The following is a 20,493-nucleotide window of genomic DNA, read 5'->3' as shown; positions in this document are numbered from 1 at the left end:
TGAGGCACGCCTCCGCAGGTGGGCGAGAGCTGAAGGGAGAGACGGTGAGCTGCAATTTGCATCACAATCTGTCCTCACAACTTTCTCTTCATATGCGAAGACACACATTACATGTAAAGCCAGACTTCCACTGAGAGAAAAAAGATGCTCCTTATAACGACCAGAATCACATTTAAGTTTTCTTCAGCATCAGGTTAATCCAGTGATAGTTGTCTGTACATAACAGCTGATTCAGCTGCTTTAATGCTGCCAATTCACCACAACATGAACAAATACAGTCTAAACACAGGGCTCAGGCTGTAGTGAAGCTGCTGTTGAGCTCAATAAACCCAGGGTAAATAGTTCTTTCTAAAATGTGTAACTACAGGAAATTAAAAAAAAACATCCCAACCAACTAAACAAAACATAATAATAGTTAAATAATATATTCACAGCTGAAAAATGGAAAAAATACTTGAAGCCTGACCTTGGTTTGATTATTCAGCATGAGGCCAGAAAAGAAGATTGAAGATAGAATTAATGACATTAGTATTCCGGATATTAATGAATAAAAATATGGAAAATCATTAGATGTGATGAGAGCAGCAGTTAATAATGGAAATCTATGACATTTTGACGTATTAAAGGGACAGAAAATTGTCATCACATCCGTTCCGGCAGGGCTCAAACAGTCAGTGCAATTCATTATGCATGGCCCTAACACAGCAAGTGACAAGGATTTTCCCCAATGTTAATCTTTCTGCAATTACTTTGGACATGATGTAGTGCACATATGCAAAATCCTTTACCCAACACATTTTATTCAGTTTAACGTGTGCCGCTGTAAATGAAGCTTCACATGAGCCCAACTGAGGGAGACATTTTTATCTGTTGCCTCTCAGGAGATCCAAACTTCAACCAGAAAAAATGAAGTTTCTCTTGAAATTTGCATGAGAAAGTGAACGTATATATTAATTGTCCATCAAAGTTCAAGCTGCTGAAGGTTAGAAATAAGAGCGTGAGCGTGCAGAATATCAGAGTATCAGCAGAGCCGCTTCTCTCTGAGAACTGCCGCCTCCCTGATGCCCACTGATGCTATCGGCCGGCTCCAAATCGGCTTTGCTACAGTTGAGGCAGGAGACTTTCCTAATGGATTAAGGTATAACAGACAAATCCTCTATATAAGGGTCTGTCATTCTGCACATCACCAAATTTCCTCATTTCCTGCACACTGAAAGACAGGCCATGATTAAGCTATTATTCCCAGGAATCCATGTACTACATATGAATGAGACGGCTGTGTTTATTTCCAAGGGTCTTTCATTCCTTCAGCTCGCCGTCCCTCCGACCCCCCCGCCTCCCTGCTCTCCGCTCAGCACTTAACAAGTATGGACAGTCAGGCCATCTTGTCTATTTTGTTTGTATCTCTCGCCAAGCTGCTGGCTAACGTGGCACATAATCAATAGCTATAAGGACGAGAGGCCTATATGTAACTCTGCCCGTGGATTGGCTCTGAAGTCGCCCTCGCTCTGTCACGCCGCCTCGCCTCACATGAATTATTCACAGCGTGGCAGAGAGGGGCATCACTTTGAGACGTGACCTGGTCAACAGATAACATTCTGTTTCGGTAGCGTTGTCAAGGTTAATGTGTCACAGGTCCGGACAAGGGTAATGTATTCATGGAGGAGCCACTTTGCTGATTGAATGGGCGGGCAAACTGTTTCTGCGTGAGGTCCAAAGAAAAGGAAGTCAAAGGTTCACGTCAAATCAGGAATTATATCAGTCAACACACGCCGCCTGCTTTTTTTTTACTTTTCTCCTTTCACAGCAGGATTTTGTTTAATTGGTTGGGCTGTGTTTTACTGAGCAGTTTAACCGGTGAGGGTAACAGTGACCCTAATCATCTTTACAACTGGGCACAGAACAGCAAGACTGGGTGTCTGTTATATTCATCAGCAGCATTGGATAATTACACACACACACACAATTAACGTTTAGTGCAGTCGGTCAAAGTGGACCCGCAAACCAGCTGCTCTGTAAGATCTAATAGATGCTTAAATACACGGTTTGGCTAATTAATTCAACCTTCACCTTTTGTTTTCACTTACAAGTAAGTGGTTTAAATAAAAGGGTGAAAGTGGATTCGTTGAACCTGTGGACTGTGGAGCGTCTGGAAATGTGTCTCAGCTTTTAAGCTTGCGAGTAAAATTAGAACTGTTGCCTGACTTCTTAATTCTTTAGAAGTTTTATTGATCTGTTTTTATAATTACCCTGAGCTGCTGTCAATATTCTGTTTATAGAGTAACTGGTAAAGTCAAGTAACTGCAACAGAGAGCTCAGACTAGTTGTGAACAACGGGAGAGATTTTGTGAGAAGCAACAGCGGTGTCATGTGAATCCAGGGTCCTTCCATCATCCCAAATTCTTTCAAACTTCCATTGATCTGTGCCCTAATTAGTTTCAGTCGATTTCCTATTGATATGGCGAGCATCTGGTCAATGATCTTCAAAGTAACCATTAGCGGACATGCCCCAGCGGGCGAGAATCAAACTGAAACAGGAATGCATTCTTCACAAGGTGTCTGCACAGCTGCACACTGAACGCAGACCACTCTGTTTTGGAAACACACCAATGCTAAGCTAATGTCTGATGTCGTTTAAATTGAACCCTCAAGATACAACTACTGCTACAGGAAATCACCAGATTAAAATGTGTGGGCTGTTAGCATAGCTCAAGTTGCTTTTTTTTTAGGAAATGACCCAGTCTCACTTTCCATTAAGTATTGTCTATGAAACACAATAATCTCAGAACATACCATATTCTTCGCCACCAGCAACATCCACCCTCGACTCCCTCTGAATCTGAAGAAACAGGCCGTTCAATACAGATTAAAATCCCCAAACCTACAGTAACTGCCTCTGAGTCAGTTTGTGCAACACACTCAAAGTGTTGTCTCTCACAGACAAACCTACTTTTCTGTCTGATTCATTGGAGCAATTGGACTTTAAATTATTATTTCATCAAGTGATACGTATAAAAGTTGTGCTGCTGCGGGAAAATAAAAACCTGCTTGTTATTAGTTTTATTTAACTCATAACTAACTGCATAACCCACGGTCATTCCCTGTTGCTGGGAACACTGGGAGCAGGTGAGCAGTTTGTTCTCACGCCGACTGCATCAACATCTTCTGCTGCTCAAACACAGTTTGTTTTCGGGTCAAAACCTGCGACCTGCTGGAGGACCCCCCCCTGCCCCTCCCCGCCCCCCCACTCCCCCCTCGTCATGTACTGAAAAGAAGCAGTTGCAAAAAATCTAATCATAAAATATAAAAACACAAAAGCTGTTCTGCGATAAAGAATTCAGTATCACACAAACCAGCTGTTTTGCATATTTTAACAACCAAAAAAAAAAAAAAAAAAAACGTGTCAGACTTCTTTGGCAGTTTATCAAATAGGTTTTTGGGGAACAAACAATTTAATAATTCCTACAGGGAGGACGGTTATGATTCTCCAGCCTGTGTTTTTAGAAATCAAATGTTTGGCAGTCAGTTCTCTGTAAGAAGCTAAATAACTCAACAGCTGATGATCTACTGACTGAAGACCGACTTACAGGATCAGTGCTGTTAACGTGGTCTTTGCTCATTGAAAAGGTTTCAGTGGGAATAAAATTTATAATGTTATTAAATTTTCACTATGAATTTACTGTATTGAAGCAACTTGTAATTTCTTAATATTCGTACCTTATTATATAGATGTGAGTATCAAATATGAAACAGCAGGTAATTTATCTGTAAATCCCTAAATCATCATTATATTGCATTTCATGATGTCATCTTAAGACACGTAGGGCCTTTATTTATCTTTGGATGTTGCAATGGCTTATTTGCTAATAATTGTCTTTTTATTTTTTCATAATCTGAATGTTATGATCAGAGAATAAATTCAGAATCATTTAGGAAAAACAGTAGAGTGTTGAAAGGGTCATCAGCACAATTATAGATGGGAATTAAAGTGACATGGAGCAGTTAGGGGAGGATGAGGAGGAGGAGGAGGAGGAGGAGGAGGAATGGACTCCTGATGCAGTGTTTCCTGAGGGAAGCTCAGATAGTAGTGATGACAGATGAAAGTGTTGACCTGACCGGCGCAGAGGGAAAGGGCCCAGCAGCAGCAACAACAACAACAACAACAACAACAACAAAGCAGTCAGCAAGAGGCAAAGTGAAAATGAAAGAGAACAGGTGGACTGGACGCCATACAGTACATGTATTTCCAACAGCTTGTTTCTTATGAAATGCTACAGGAAAGAGGGAAAGCCAGTAAACACAAGTGCCACAGACTCTGAGCAGGTCCCGGCTTCGTACAGATGCCTGATGTACGAGTCTATTTGGAGACGGAGACAGAGACGGAGCAACCAACAGAATCAGTGAATCAGAGTCAGCAGTTTCAGAAGTCGATCACATTCAGCGATGACTCAAAGAAAGATAAACTGTGGAAACTCAGGCCATGGTTACAAAGAGTAGAGCAAATTTCTTGCATACCTCCAGAGGAATGTCATGCAGTTGATGAAATGATGCCATTCAAAGTAAAATCTCATCTACATTTCTATAGGTCAGCATCAGGATGTGGACACTTCATGGACAAAGGTTTTATGATTTTGACGGTGCAGAAAATCCAAATGTCTCTGAAGATGTTGCTCTGAAAATGACTTCAACCTTTTCAGCAGGAAAAGAATCAGAAAACTATTTTACATCAGTTCCACTGGCGGAACAAAGAACGAGGTAAATCCACGACAGAGACACAGTACGAATGAACGACTGAAGGATGAAAAAGATTTGAAGACAAAGGGAAGAGGGTCGTGGGATTTTAGAGTAAACCAGGACAACAGCATCATTGTAAGATGCTGTGACAACAAAGCAGTGAAAACACACATAATGGTCCCCAGACCAGTCATTGTTGACACATACAACACGTTCATGGGAGACGTTGACCTCCTTAATATGCTGCCTGCACTTCACAAGTTCAGCTTCAGATCCTGAACATGGCGTCTGTACATTTGCTGAACGCCATCAGTGACAGGAACCTCGACAGAGGAAACTGAATGATGGTGTGGAGGTTTCAGGTTTCTGTTGGCACTTCTCTCACAAGCACAGGAAAGAGCAAAATCAAGTGTGGCAGATCACCATCTTCTCCAGAACCGAACACAGCACTCCTGTTAAAGGCCAGGCGATAAGTGCTCGATGACGGAGGAATGTTGGGTCTCTGTAAATACTATTCTGAAGAGTTCGGTCTCGACTTGCGCTACAAGAAAAACGCCTGAGATAACGATCTTATGATTTGGCACTAGATAAATAAAATTGACTTGACTGGTGTGCCTCCTGATGAGAGAGAGGAAGACACTGATCATTGCCCGACATGGGAAACCTGACAGCGATGCAAGCACTGCACAGACAATCACATCTCACACGTCTAAGGAGGGAAACGTGAAGTCCACCTCTGCCTGAACAAGAACCGAGGCAAGGCAAAATCAAAAGGTTGTGAAAGACCCAAGACCCAAGACCCAAACCAACTGAAATGTTCCAAATGTTACGAAACAATATCTGGTTTCATCTCTGTGGTCAGTATGTTCCCATGAACGCCCCAAGAGTTCAATATGATCCAAAAAATATACATGCAAATGATTCCAACATTTTCTTTTGTATTTTGTCAAAAGGTTTTTGACATTTTTTTTTTGACTTATTTGATGTGCCAGGCTTCAGAGTTAACAGTTTCTAGTCCTTGGCAAAAGTTCAATTCCAGATTGTGTCGTCTGGAAACAGTCAGATGGCATCAGAGGCCGACATTATGTTAACCGCTCTGTCATTGGACATAAACATGAAGTCCAACCATCTGCCAAAAACACATGTGCATCTTGTTATAAGTGAAATATTTCTTTGTTTTTTTTTTTTAAAGACAAGCACGAGGACCTGTCTGGTTTTTTAAATGGAAACTTACACCGTCAGTGTGTTGACAGAAAGAGAAGCCAGTCACTGATCAACTTCAGGTTCATACGTCACTGGAACCAGTTCAGTGCATTTGACTGTATGTTGAAAATAATTTATTTTCTAGTGAACTTCAGTGTAACAGCAAAGCATTAATTAAAAGGCAGTATGCCACATACACTGCAGTGTGTTTGAAAGCTAATTTACTAACAGATCCAGCAGCAGAGTCTTAGAGGGAGAGGAAGAGAAATCCCAAGGTGTTTATTTGTTCTCCAGTCAACAGAGAGCTGCATGAAAAATGACTGCACAGTGCAAGAGAAAAAACAAGAACGTGTTCTAATTGATTAAATTATCCTTATCTTTATCCACATACCATTTCTCTTCAGGGAAGCACGGTGACATAAAAACTTACACGAATCTTCAATTTTCCAAACACAAACTCTGGACAGTTTTACTTCCCTGTGTGTTCAGCCAGTGGCAGCAACATTTATTCCTGTCATATTATCATAACAGTCGAACACGAGCAGGAAAAGATTTATTATGCTGGTTTTGGGACATTTGGCACCTAAACCCGTCGACCAAGGACAAAAGAAGACGGAGCACACATAAAACATCCGGGAGCTTGTTGCCGTAGTGTCGGGTGCAGCCCGGTAACGAACCAGCGATGATGACGTGTCTTTTATGGATTACTCTTATTAAATGATTCGCAGCTGTATAAATTAGCAGGATAAACAGTTCTGTATCTACATTACAAGCCCAGAATTTAAAATGGCTAATTCACTTAGGTCACTTGTGTTAACACACACTTATCTCTAATGTATTGGTTGTTATATTGAATCTGTGCAGGAGGAAGCTTTTGTTGCTTGCTAATCAAGAAGACTGCAGATGACTAATGGGCACCAGCAGCGCTGCTGTTCGACTGCGCAGCGATGGCACTTCCTTCCTTCACAGTTCGGGTTGTACCTGTTGCTCTTCCACCCTCCTCACAAGTGGAGGTGTGATCTTTCCAGGGGTGATTACTGTGTTGCCTGGAAGCTTCTGACAGTATCCCAGGTGTGGTATGGCTAACATGCCAGTTTATCCATGGTTTACAGTCCACTGGGCCCATTCCTGGATTTTCTGCGCCTCATTAATCCATTTCTGGTACCTGTTACTTTCAGATGTGGCATTTCCCTCCATTCGTTCATCCTTGCTCATGAAAAGAGTGGAAGCTCAGGCAAAGATGCAAAAAACTGCAGCTTCAATGGTTAAAATCTCCTGTTGAATATGTGAATATCTTCTGGGTTTGGCCTGTCGGTCGATGTGGCCTTTGCTTTCCGATAGTGGTGCCTATAATAAATATCTGTTATCTCATCACAGATCTGCAGACTGTTTTGTTACAGATCACATTTGTTTATATTAAACAATCAAGATTAAGATTTCACTATATCAAACTCACAGTCTGTAACTTCTGCCTGGGTGACGTCATGAAATAGCGTGGGATCATGGGAGTTGTCGTCTCCTCCCGGTTTGGATTCCTTCAGCGTCAGTGGTTCAGGAAATCAAACAGACCTGGTGATTCTAACTGATAAAAACACTGAATAAAGCAGCTTCCCATTTAAAGTTAGTGTTTGAGTGACGCTGTATGGAGGACAAAGACTCAGGGAAGAGCTGGAGCTGAGATTGATGCTAACCTTTGTTCTGATTGTTTCTCTGATAACTTATGAAGCAGACGTTCAGCAGGTTTTTACCAGCAGCTGAATGATCCACAGAGGTGTCCTCCTCTCCACAACAAACACACCAGGGGATTAAAACCAGTAGAAACTCTGAATAAGGCAGTTTGACTTTAAAAACAAATATCAGAGATTCAGCAACTCTCTTCAGTGACACAGGACAAGACGGCAACATTTCCTCAGCTTGTTTCTCTGCTAACTTCAGACCCAGACGTCGGATGACTAAAATCCTTCATCTGGTTCAAATACAGAACACAGGTCCAGTCATTTTCAGACATTTTAATGGGGAAAAGTGACAGATTATAACTTTAAATCCATTCCTTTGGTGTTGGAGCTGCAGATACAGCTGTGTGTATTGAAGGTTGTCTGAATGTCCTCACTGTCACGCTGTGGTTGGCGTGCTGCTGTGACTGACACGGGTCACCACAGAGAGGCTTTTACTGCAGAGGCTACTCTGACATCACTGAATGAACGATGAAAGATTTTATGCAAACCAGTAAATGTTTACTGTGAAAAAGGTGCACATTTACCTGCTTATATATTCATTGAGAAAACCACTTTATTCTGATGCATGACACCAGGCCTGAGAGTAATGTGCACCAGCTCAATAGGAGGAGTAAATTTATACCTGCTCATGGCCTGAAAAGAGACATTTCTGCTGGAGTCAGCAAATAAACAGAGAGAAACCAAGTTGAAAGGAGGATAGCGATCAGAGATGAGAGGAGGGAACATGTGTCACACGGAAAATGATGAAGGGATAACACCACTTGTCAAGGATGCGAGTAATGAGAAACTGGAGCATCAGTATTTTCGGCTCTGGTGCCACAGAGGACCGAACGCTGTGACACGCTGCCCAGCCAGATGGGGATACATATGTTGGCTGTAAGACCTGTATGTGGCCTTTACCTCTGGCTTCACAGTCACTAAATCAAGGCAATTCAGACCACAAAAAAAAAATATATATATATACCAGCGCTCTCTGGTTGGGAATTACATGGAGTGTGTTATGGTCTGTGCAGCCAGGATTTATGTGCAGACCTGTTACAATAAACTCAGCACGGACCTATTTGATGTATTGGATTCTGTTTGCCTCCCTCCTCCAGCTGTAATAACTCTGTATTCCTAGAAAATTATAATGAGATTTTGAATTAAAAAGAAGGAGGGAACGTCAGCCTCAAGATCATCAGCTCTTGAGTTGTTTTTAATCTAGCCTTCCTGGGGCTTCATGGGAAATTATTTACCATATGAACTTGTCTACGAGTCCTGCCATCCTCCATAAAAAATAACTGCATCTTTTAAAAAGTCAGCTTTTACAGCTCTCCGTAGCGCGGCGTGCTCTGAAGCGTGCTTACAGTTATAAATGATCTCTTCATTGCTGCTGATGCTGGTGATTGCACTTTTGTAATCCCTGCAGATATCGGCGTTGCGTGCTACTCAGACGGCTGTGGCTTTCTTCTAGAAACACCTCAGAAAGTGGGCTGGTGTCACAAAATGTTGATATCACTTCAGATCATATCTCTGTGTTAGATAATTTCCCACTGCTGCAGGGAGGGTGTTGTTCTATGCAGCACGTTTCATCTGTGCTGCTGTATTTCCAAATAAAACATCTGTTTGATCCTGAAAAATGTATGTGCTTTGCCACTGTTACATGATTTTTTAAAATGGATCTGTTACTTTAAATGAAATATGAAAAGATTTCTTAAGAATTAATCAGAGTAGCCCCTTGCTGTGGATCTCTGCATTTTAAACTATTGAAATAATTGTTTAAAATGTTAGGATAGGAAGACTGAACTCGGCTGACCTGACTCTCATTATTTTTGAAATAAAATCGCTCCAGTTCTTCTTTTTGTATGAACCTTAAGCCTTTCAGATGACAGGTGAGGCCGCTGTTTGCGGCCTGAACAGTCACTGCAAAGACATTTCTCTGGCCTCCCTCTGACCTTGGTTGTCATGGCAGAGAATTAAAGCTAGTTAAAGATCAAGGACAACAAGAGAGGCGAGAACTGTTAAAATCCAAGATCAAGTAAGGCAGAGGCTTTTACAGCGATGGACTGGGGAATTGAGCCTGTGTGGGAGGAGACGGGATGCATGTGTTCTGGATGAAAAGAGGATGGACCAGTGTTGTTCCACTAAAGACGGGATATGCACCAAATGATGCTGTACATTTCAAAACATGCGAGTAGATTCATCTCACTTGTGGGATTTCTCAGTGGATGACAGAAATGTCACACACACACACACACACACATTTCTGTAACTTCACCAAACAAAACTTCTATGCAGAGCTGAGACTGCAGAGCAATTATTGAGTCAACTTCCACAAAGAGAGCATCATTTTCCTCGACACCATCGAGTACAGCGTACAGCACAGCAGTGTGGACGATTTGTCGGTAGTACCAGCTGGAAATTAACATTTTTCAATTGATTTTATTTTCCTCCTCTTGCTCCACTGTCTGAACAGATTGTGCATGTTAAACACTGTCTCCAACTTTTGGCTTCCAATGGTGATCAATGGTCCAAGCAGAGATTGGCTTGCACCTCTTGCTCCGACTGGAAGTGTTAAACATGCCGGGGAAGACGAACTGGCCGTGGCCGTCACTGCTGCTGACCAACTATTGAAAATCTTTCCCCCAGTTGAGACAGTTTCAGCAGCCCTCAGCTCCCAGCAGCGAGGCCGATGCAAATCTCTTGGCAACGTCTGAAATCTGTAAGTTTGTTCTCTCAAGTCAACACAGTGAGCAGAGGCAGTCAGAGCTCTTAAGCGTTGTTCCCAGCAGACACATGCTAACTTGGCATCTAGTGCAAACACGCATTAGGAAGTGTGTCCAGTGGAGGTGGTTCAGGCATTTTCTAAAAATGTCCCCCAGGTGCCTGCATTAGGAAGCATGCCAGGCACGGCCAACTGTGGGGGAAAACCCGGGGGGCCGACCCAGAACATGCTGGAGAGACTCCAGCCCAGCTGGCAGGGGATTGCCTGGGGATCCCACAGGAGAAGCTGGAGGAAGTTAGAGGGGAAATATGTGTTGATGGAGGGTTGAGCAATGCACAGCTCCAGCTCCAGCTCCAGAGGATAAAATGTAAAAAACTTAGACGTGACATTTAACAAAACTAAAGACTGAAAAAGCCAAGGTAACGACTCTGTACTCTTAGTCTGTACTTGTACAGCTGTACTTTGACTTAAATGCCACCGTCAACATGGTGACATTCTCACAATGCTAACATGCTAATGTTTAGCAGGTGTCATCAAATTTATTACACTTCATCCTGGACAGGAAACCACATGGTGGCACAAGAGGAAAAGTTATTGGGGTTTATCTTGTTGGTACCATGAACAACATTTCATGTCAATCCATCCAGTAGCTGCAGATATTTCAGTCTGAACAAAGACATGGAAAGAGCGGCAATGTAGTCCCTATAGTGCCACACTGCTAGCACAGCTAAAATTAGCTTCTTTTTTTTTATTTTAGAGACATCAGTCTTCTGTAGTTAAGATGTGTTAAAGCCGCTCTATATAATTTTAAAATTCAAATGTTGTCCCAGATGAGCAAGTGTAGAGGAGCCAGTTGTCCCTGGAGTCAGACGAAGCCATTGTATGTTAGCACATATTAGACCCCACCCACCCCCATGCCCCCACCCTTTCTGTCCTGTACATATTATCTACTCAACACAGGCAAGTGGAAGACAGAAGAAAGACGCAAACAAAGAGAGAATCAGTCATATTGTAAAGGCTTTCGATGATACAAGGCGTCCTTTGGTAACAGACAATACGCTGCATAATGTGCTGCTGCATAACATTATCAATAAACTGCTGGTAGACCTGGGGAGAATGAGAATGGGAGGATCTGGCAGGGAAGATTAGTTATGTTGTAAAGGTTAACTCATGCATGAATTCAAGCTTGGAATTTACTATTTACTAATCAAGAATGTGCTAATTAAACATCCTCTCCCCCTCCCCCATGCATTTTCCACCCATTGTGGGATTTAGTTAACAGGAAGAATTAAATATTTGTTGCCTCCATATATAATAAATAAACCAGTTCCCCCATAACTGCAGTCAAGAAAAGTCATCAGCTTCCAATATATCTTCTCCACAAAGCTCAGAGCAGCCGCACTAATCCCCTCCATTCGATTTCGGTCGCCCCCAGCACTCGGCAACAAGATAGTTCAGTGAGTGCGTCCGGGCTCTTTAGTGGTGGATGGATATCAGGATTCTTATCAGTCATCCGCGGCACACCCATCACTCCAGAGGGGGTGACGCACACTTGGAGAGAGATGGGGTAATCGGGTGAGGATGTTAAGGCATTACCTGAGGTGCTCACTTTGAAGTCAAGATGCACGATCAGCAGGAACCGATGTTTTTTTTTATAATACACACACACACACACACACATATATATATATACATATACATATACATTTATATTAAAGGTTTATGGGGACAGGACTGAATCAGAGAGACTGTTTGTTTCTTCCCTCTCTTAGATTTCAGCAATATTCACCTATAACACTGTCAGACTCAGGTGGAAGGAGCAGAACAAGAGATATTGGTTTTCTTCAGTCCACACATTCTTCTTCCTTGTCAAAACCTGGCACCTATATTACCCAGAATGCAACTCAAACAGCAGCCCAGCTCAGAGATTCAGGTTTGTTGTGATAGTAGTGACTAATGCAGTGTGAAGCCTCTAGCAGCAAACACAGGTCTGGTAAGTTCACCTGGTTCTGTAGTCTTCAGACTCTGTGACATCACCGTGGACGTTAATCAGATTTCCCGCTGCTCGCTCTGGAGCAACAAAAGACTTTATACAACTTATTTCACATATGTAGTAATACTCCCCAAGACCTGCAAACACACTCTGAGGTTCAAATCGATGGACAAACAGCCTCTGCTGGATTAATGGAGACGTTATGCTTCAACTAGCACTGAAACACAAAATACCATCCCGGCTCCTCATGGTGGTTATTTCCTTTTTCAGGATGTAAACAGGTGAATTTCTTTGTTCACATTACAAAACAGTCCGCCAGGAATGAGAGCTTGTATACAAGGGTGTAGGTGTGGTCTCAACATTGGTGGGAACAAAACAACCCCATCACCCCCCCCAGACCAAAGAGGACTGTTTAATGCCGTCATCGAATGTTTACACTACTTTGACTAGTCAAATGCTGCTAATGCTGCAGAGAGTTAACTAGTTATAGATGTTAGCAGTACAGTACATGCATACAACCAAACTGCTGCACTGACGCTTTTTTACCTTTATTTCGAATGGCACAGAGAGAGAGAGAGAGAGAGAGAACCAAGACTAAGCCCCTGTGCTACGTGCTCTACCAGGTGAGCCCCAAGCTTGAGGTTTTGACATTAGCAGGGGTATAATGCCTTAGTGGCCGTAGGGGCATCACGGCCAGAGGGAGTCTAAATCAGTTGTCACGGAGATTTAGCTTCTGGGAGAGCACATTAGAATGATCTAACATGACTTCCCTCCAAACATAGTGCGAACAAATTCACTCAAATACTGGTAGGGACAGTTCTTTCCTCCCAAAATACTGGTAGGGACATGTCCCTCCCGTCCATATGCAAACCTACACCCTCGCTTGCACACGTGATTGGGCAGAGCAGCGCGTCGTCAGATGTCTGGTTGTGTCCGAGGTCGAGCTTGCCAGAGCCCTCCACATGTTTGTTCAGGTGTGTGTGTATGGGTCAAAGCTAATTCGAAGCCTCTCCCTCCTGGTAAACAGTGCAGCTGCAGTGGTGACGTCATGGTGACCGGTGGGTGTCACTTAAAAGTCATCACAAACTTTTCAACAATCCCACCTCTCTGACTTCTATCAAATGAAACTGCCTAAGCCCATTAGCTTAAGTGTGATCCCTCACTGTCTGAGATCCCGTCCCACCATCCTCCTTTAAATGGAAATACATCACATTAAGGAAGTAATACCATTTCATGGGACCTTTAAGTCGACTGTAGCGACGCTGTGCAGGCGACAGAGCAGAACATTCACCAGCTAAAACCTCAGTTTTTCACTCAGGTTTTAATTGGTCAAGTTTTCTGCTGGCCTCTCTCGAGCCCCCTCAGATCTCTTTTCTTCAGCCCCGCCACGTTTACAAAGAGGATTTAAACTCAGACTCTTTCAAACCGCTTTAAATATTCAACATCCAGGAGCTGCAGGATAAAATAAGTGACCTCACAAGTCTCTGAATGAAACACACATTTGCTCACAACATCACGCTTGAACTGTAACTTGGTCAATTACTCCTCCTCACTCAAGTCTATTTGCCATCACTCTGTCAGCTCATGAGGCACCTTCATCTCATATACTGCCAACCACAGCAGCTCTCATCCCCGCTCGCCTCCCTCCGCCTCCCTCCGCCTCCCCCTGGCTGGAGGCAAGCACCCGTGTGCGCCCTGAGAGACCACCACTACATCTCTTCCCTGGCCAAGCCTGCAATCCCTCACCTGTCAGGCTGGTTCAGCGCGCTAACCTTGGATAAGAGCCAGCCCACTCACTCATTACTTGCCCGTTCCACTAACTCAGCCCACACACATTTGTTCCCACCAGCACACAAAGTCTTTACCCACTTCTCGTTCTTACGCCTCCAGTAAGACACAGAGACCAGTCATGGTCTGCAACATCCATGCACATCAGGGAATATCGTCACGGTTAAAGTCGACTTCCACAGGTATTTACTCTCACAAAACATCAACGATGATGATGACGGTCTTGAGGATGCAAACTAGTGTACAATAATAAATGGTGCACATTTGTATATGTGAATACAACAGTTTTCAATCTCTTCTGTCTCTCATGTTTGAGACGGGAAAGATAAAGAGCACCTACACTTTCACTTCAGCTGAAGAACGTTGGAAATCCGGTGCCTTTAAGAAATAGGGCTACGCAATAATTAATTAAAGCGATGACTTCTACCGAACATGGCCAATTAAGAAACTTTTTTCTTCTTCAAGTGTCTCTTCTTCAGAGAGATTTCACCTCCAGAAAAGTTCAAAGTCTGTTTGCACACACAGTATAAAGTTGTTTAATTGACCATATGTGCCAGGACAAATAATCCCATTTTTATCCCAAGTAATGACGCCATCATATCAAACCCGACCATGCTGCTGTGTTTAATGTGCCCCTGACTAATACTAAAACTGCAGCTGATCCCTCTACTAAAATGAAACTTTAAAGCATTTTATATAACAATAATGACTGAAAAGTTTTACTCAGACACAGGCTGTAAACATTTGTGCCAACAGAAACTCATTTCTGTTTGTGTTCCAGTCCAACCAGCCTTAGGTTAACATCGTGCACCGCTCGCTGCTAAGTCTGAGGTGGTGTTGGATGCAGCAGTGATTTTCTTGTCACAAATGGTGAAGCATGAGTCGTCAGTTTTTCTGCTGCGAGATGTCGGACTGTGGTCAGTTTCTGTGACAGTGTGTTCTCACTGCAAATAAACACAAAGATAAAGAGGTGTAGCGAAGCCTGTGCAAGTTTGTTTTCTGCCTGTAGCAGAATATTTTTGATATATTTTGGTCGCAGATAGCGCTGACGTTATCTAGACCGTGTGACAGGCTGACTGGAGACCGATGAGTTGACAGATTAGTGCAACAGATCCTGGATTTGTCTGAGCTTCAAAAGTCAGTCAGTATCATGACGATACTGACCAGACTTCCTGTCGATTTCACAAGTTACATAAACCTTTACTGTCAGCGTAAAGGTCCTGCACACCCACACAGGTGTTTTTACCAATTCTAGTTAAACATCTGCTCAGGTTGAAGAAGAACCAAAGTCATGTACTAAAATATACGGTGGCCCAGAAAGGTCAACGCACCGCAGCTTAAGAAAAGACGAGCAAACAGACGAAACACAAACATTGAAAAAATTCAGAAAACATCTTCATCAGTTTGACAACACACGAGCTGCAAATACTCACAACACACAGGAAGTGTTTCCAGGGGACTCTAAAAAGTGATGGACCTGACCGGGAAGCACTTGCATGGATGTATTATCAGACATCAAACCTAATACCTATAATCTTGTCGCTCGATGCTCTGTGATTTAAAAGCATCGGATGACAAGTTGCAGCCTGGTTCATCACTTTTTAGAGTCCCCTGGAAACACTTCCTGTGTGGTGTGAGTATTTACAGCTCGAGTGTTGTCACACTGACGAAGATGTTTTCTGAATCTGCTTGTGTTTGGTTTGCATGAGTTTTATTAAGCTGCAGTGTGTTGAGCTCTCAGGGACACCGTAGATAAGACTTTTTTTTTTACATCAGACATTTTGTCTTGTCATGTCAGAAAAAGCCAAAATGAATGACATTATTCATTAATCATACGTGACGGCTCAATGTCGTTTACAGCATTCGCCTCAGTGAAGTCAGAGTGAGCCGCCGTGCACAGAACCACGAGCCTGGAGCTGAATTAGTTAAACCTGTCAGCTGTAAAATAATTTACTGTAGGTGAAAACTAAAGAAAAACCTTTGCCTTTGTTTTCTGCTCATGTGCTTTAGGGCTTTAACAACACAGTTTCCCAGGCTGTACTGGTTAATACATGCCAGTCATCTCATGATCAAATACTCACGATTCACTTTTAACCATCAAGCTTCAACTTCACAGCGACCATGCAAGGTAATGCATTCAGACAGCATGACAGTTATTAGAAATGAACTTTGTTTATATGCTAAACTCATGACCAACATAAATATTTTACAAATGCAGGAAGTTGAATTTAGCATCACACTGAAATGGGAGTAGATGAACAACAGGGGAAAAAAATCAGGAAAAATCCAAACGTTTCTTCTCTTCAAATGTTTTTCTTTAAGTGACTAGTGCAGGATTATAATACTGACTATTCTGCCCTTCCTTACAGCGTATACTTGTATTGAGACTGAATAATGAAGGGGACTGATGAAGTGATACGAGCGGACGACATGATTATACAACCTGTGTGTTTAAACAGAAATGATTTCACATTCAAAAAAGGGAATGTCCCATTTCTTTGTCCTCATCAGTGAATTTAAACAGCTGGCTGATCCTGGAGAGAGAGAGAGTGCGAGTGTGTCGGTAAAGCACGCAGATGCGACACAGCACACAAGTACTTTGTTTTTCTGAAGTCGATATAATGTTGGGGAGCAGACGTTAGAACGGGACTAAAGGTTCCTCATTAATTTTTGAGTCTCCACCGGAGCTGGCAGAGAGGCCACAGAGGGCTTTTTGTTTGATATATGATTCATGTTAAGTGAGATATTACCTATTGCAGTTAAAGTAGTCCTTGCCATTTCCAAAGCTTTTAGTATTCAGTGTTTTCAGTGTGTATGAGCTGCTCAAACATGCCCACCTGTCACGTTTTGATAAGGTGCTTGATTGAAAAGACAGAAATGTGAATGTCTTTCAAACATTTCTTACATTGTTACATTAACATATTTTTAGCAGAGCTTAATTATACAGTCAGGTGCCGATTTGACACCCTGAATAAATCAGACTGGGCCCTGTTCAATCAGGTGCAAATCGTGAGCTGAGTGTTAAAAGGCTCAGACTGAGTGAAGACACTGAACCTCAAATATCCTCATCTGGCTAATCATTAGCATGTTCCTCCTGATGTAGTAAACCTCAAGATCTCAGTCCTGGTTGATTTGGCAGCCCCCATGTTCACCTCGGTAACAGGCAAGTGCAGTTTAACACGAGGGAAAATAATCTGCTGCCAAGAAAATGATAAAAAATTACACATTGTTGATTAATGGTGATGCATTTCCTGTGTCTCCCTCACAGTAGACCCTGATTCTACCAAGTCACACTGTTTGAACGTGAAGCAGCAGCAGCAGGAGGTTCTGTTCATTAGCAGTAACTACGGCTGAATGACAAGCAAAAAAAAGGAATCATACTGTGATTATTTTGGCAGATATTGCGATATGAGTTAACGATTAAAGTTGGGGTGGTAAAAAATAGAATGATGATGATGATGATGTAATTTTTGCTGCGGTGTGTACCAAACAAGCTTCTTCCCTTACATGTGGAGAATATGATCTGTAGGCCGGAGCGTCCCTGTGGTAACACAACGCTTCATTCAGTTATCACATGGATCGGCCATACTGTGATTTTGATAATATTTCGACTCTACAAACGGTAAACAGGGAGGCTGTTACCAGTTAGATAATGCTGCATTACATAAATTCATCATTTCCTGTCAATCCCACATGCATTTATCAGTGTGGCAGTCAAATCTGTTAAACAGAGCAGCCACTCCTGAATGTAAATAATGCAGAACAAAAAGGTGACCATGAAGGTGTTTGGATTTCATGAAAATTTGGAGGATTAAATCTTTGAATAGTCAACCTAAAAAAAAAAAGCTCAGTTTAATGTGATATTCAAAGACAAACATATGTAATTTTAATTAATTACTCCATAAATAAATAGTGAACCCTTTGGCATTCCATCACAACAAAATGGCCTAATAGTTAATGGTATTAATGCAGCACTTAATTCTTCATAATTAGTCTTCCCTTGAGTATAAACATACTTTCTTTCTTTCTTTAGTTTCTTTTTTTTTGGGGGGGGGGGGGGGGGGGCTTCATGGATCTTCATGTCCTGGTTTATTAGACCACAGGAAACATGAACATATAGAGGAAGTGATATCGGGAACATGATCTTTAATTGATATTTATTCATAGCTCTTTTATGCCCACATAATAGCCTGTTAGCTAGGCTAAAACCATTTGCCCAAATGTCTGCATGCAGAGTGAACTCACAACCACCCACAACTCATAATAAGCACATGCATAGAGTGGTGACCTTCACCTGAAGGTGTGTTAATGGATGTGGTTGTAAAGGAGAAGGAGTGCTGTGTCAAGTTGCTATTAAAAGGACGGATGAAGCTCGTCAGAGACTGAGCAAAGACAGATTTGCTGCTGAGAGCAGAAGTTTCCCTGTCAACAACATTCACAGGTAAATTCAGAATTTCTCCTCAAACCCTAAATTTGTGAAAGCGCCGTCCGACCAGACCAACGCTGTGTCTGTGATCGTGCATCAGGACATGGAGTGGTTGTTGTTGGGGATTACTTGGATATTATAGGTCAGTTCCTTTGGGGATTTTAGTTTAATTAAAGATGGTACTCATTAACTCATCAGCGATCCACCTTCAGTATAGTGGCCTTTTCATCTCAGCACAGTATTGTTCTGCAGGGGATTGTGGACCATGTAAATTAATAACCAGTGGCTGATAGCATATGATGAATTCTCTAACAAAACGCTGCAGAGTATTTCCTATTTGGGAAGGAATTCATTATCATAAATGGTAAAATATGGAGGTTCAAGCCTGTGAAAATGAATATAACAAAACAAATACAACCAGACGGTTATTATCCAAATATTGATTAAAGCCCAAGGCCGATCACCGACATCAGATTTTCACTGTGAGAGAAATATTACAGAGGCAGGAGAGATCAGACCTAATTCCTCATCACAAACATATCAAATTTACAATACTGAATTATATTAAATATATATTGTATTAGCGTCATAATCAAAATAATTTTAAATGAAATTCACCTTGGATCATTTATTCTGAAAGCTGATATATGAAATGTTTTGATTAATAAATAATTAAAGATGAAACAGCGAAACAGAGAAGCTCTCTGTCCACTGCACACTGAAGGCATGTCAGTGTCTTCAGCTATGAATCAATAAATCAACATTTTTATTACATTTTATGTGTTTTCTGTCTTTTGAATCCATCTTCCTCTCTCTCATTTCTTCCTACAGGGCAGTAGTTGGACACAGAGAGCCGCTGCCTGATGACAGTAAAGACAATATCACTATTTTCACCCGAATCCTTGACAGGCTGTTGGATGGATACGACAACAGGCTACGTCCTGGGCTGGGAGGTAAGCAACTGCATATGTTGGATAAGTCAGACAGTGATCATGTGTCACTGTTGTAGGACACATAACTGGGATTCATGAAAACTCACATCAGGTATTACAAGTTTTCATACACACATACATCCTCTTACACATTTTACATTTATATTATTCTTATTGTATAGTGGTCATGTAAAGGATGTAAACAGATTAAATCTAAAATAAATCATTAGTATTACTGTTATTCACTTAACTTATCACTAGATATTTCTCCATCTCATTTAATGGATAGAATAAATAATAATTCCTAATGTGGCTCAAAAAGAAGATTTAGGCTTCGTCCACATGACTATGTTTTCATTTTGAAATGCATCTCTTTTTCTACGTTTTTGCCTTTGAAAACGCTGCTAGACCCGTTATATTTTTGGGGTTGTGTTTTATTTTGAAAACTCTGGGAATGTGTTTTGTTTTGAAAACCCTGGGGTTGTGTTTTGTTTTGAAAACCCTGGGGTTGTGTTTTATTTTAAAAACCCTGGGGTTGTGTTTTAATTTGAAAACCCTAGGGTTGTGTTTTATTTTGAAAACCCTGGGGTTGTGTTTTATTTTGAAAACCCAAGGGTTGTGTTTTATTTTGAAAACCCTGGGGTTTTGTTTATTTTGAAAACCTTGGGGTTTTGTTTTATTTTGAAAACTCTGGGGTTTTGTTTTATTTTGAAAACTCTGAGGTTGTGTTGTAGTCTGGACAGAAACTGAGACCTTCGTAAACGATGAGGTCACACCCACGGCCTCTCCTGATTGGCTCTCATCAGCCTGGACTACCAGTGGTGAATACAACATGATGATGAATGACAGTGATACTGACCTTGTTGTCTTTGCTAGCAGCTGTTGTTCACTTACATTCTCTATTTTAATGCTACAACTGTCTCTGCTGTTCCTCCTTCAGAGGAGACAATCTACTTCCTGTTTACACCGGCTCGCAC

The 20,493-nt window shown here is 41.8% G+C and overlaps 1 protein-coding gene across 2 annotated transcripts in view; it reads left to right on the top strand.

Moving 5' to 3' along the window:
• Positions 1–20,493, top strand: part of gabra3 (gamma-aminobutyric acid type A receptor subunit alpha3) — a 92,971-nt gene that overhangs the window by 30,872 nt on the left and 41,606 nt on the right. For both annotated transcript variants that reach the window (XM_056398250.1, XM_056398248.1), the window contains exon 3: positions 19,416–19,537. In XM_056398250.1, the coding sequence (XP_056254225.1) occupies positions 19,416–19,537 (122 nt within the window). The remainder of the gene's footprint in view (positions 1–19,415; positions 19,538–20,493) is intronic.

The sequence above is a fragment of the Seriola aureovittata genome, chromosome 15, assembly GCF_021018895.1.
Source record: "Seriola aureovittata isolate HTS-2021-v1 ecotype China chromosome 15, ASM2101889v1, whole genome shotgun sequence".
Classification (NCBI taxonomy): domain Eukaryota; kingdom Metazoa; phylum Chordata; class Actinopteri; order Carangiformes; family Carangidae; genus Seriola; species Seriola aureovittata.
This window is presented reverse-complemented; position numbering and strand designations above follow the sequence as displayed.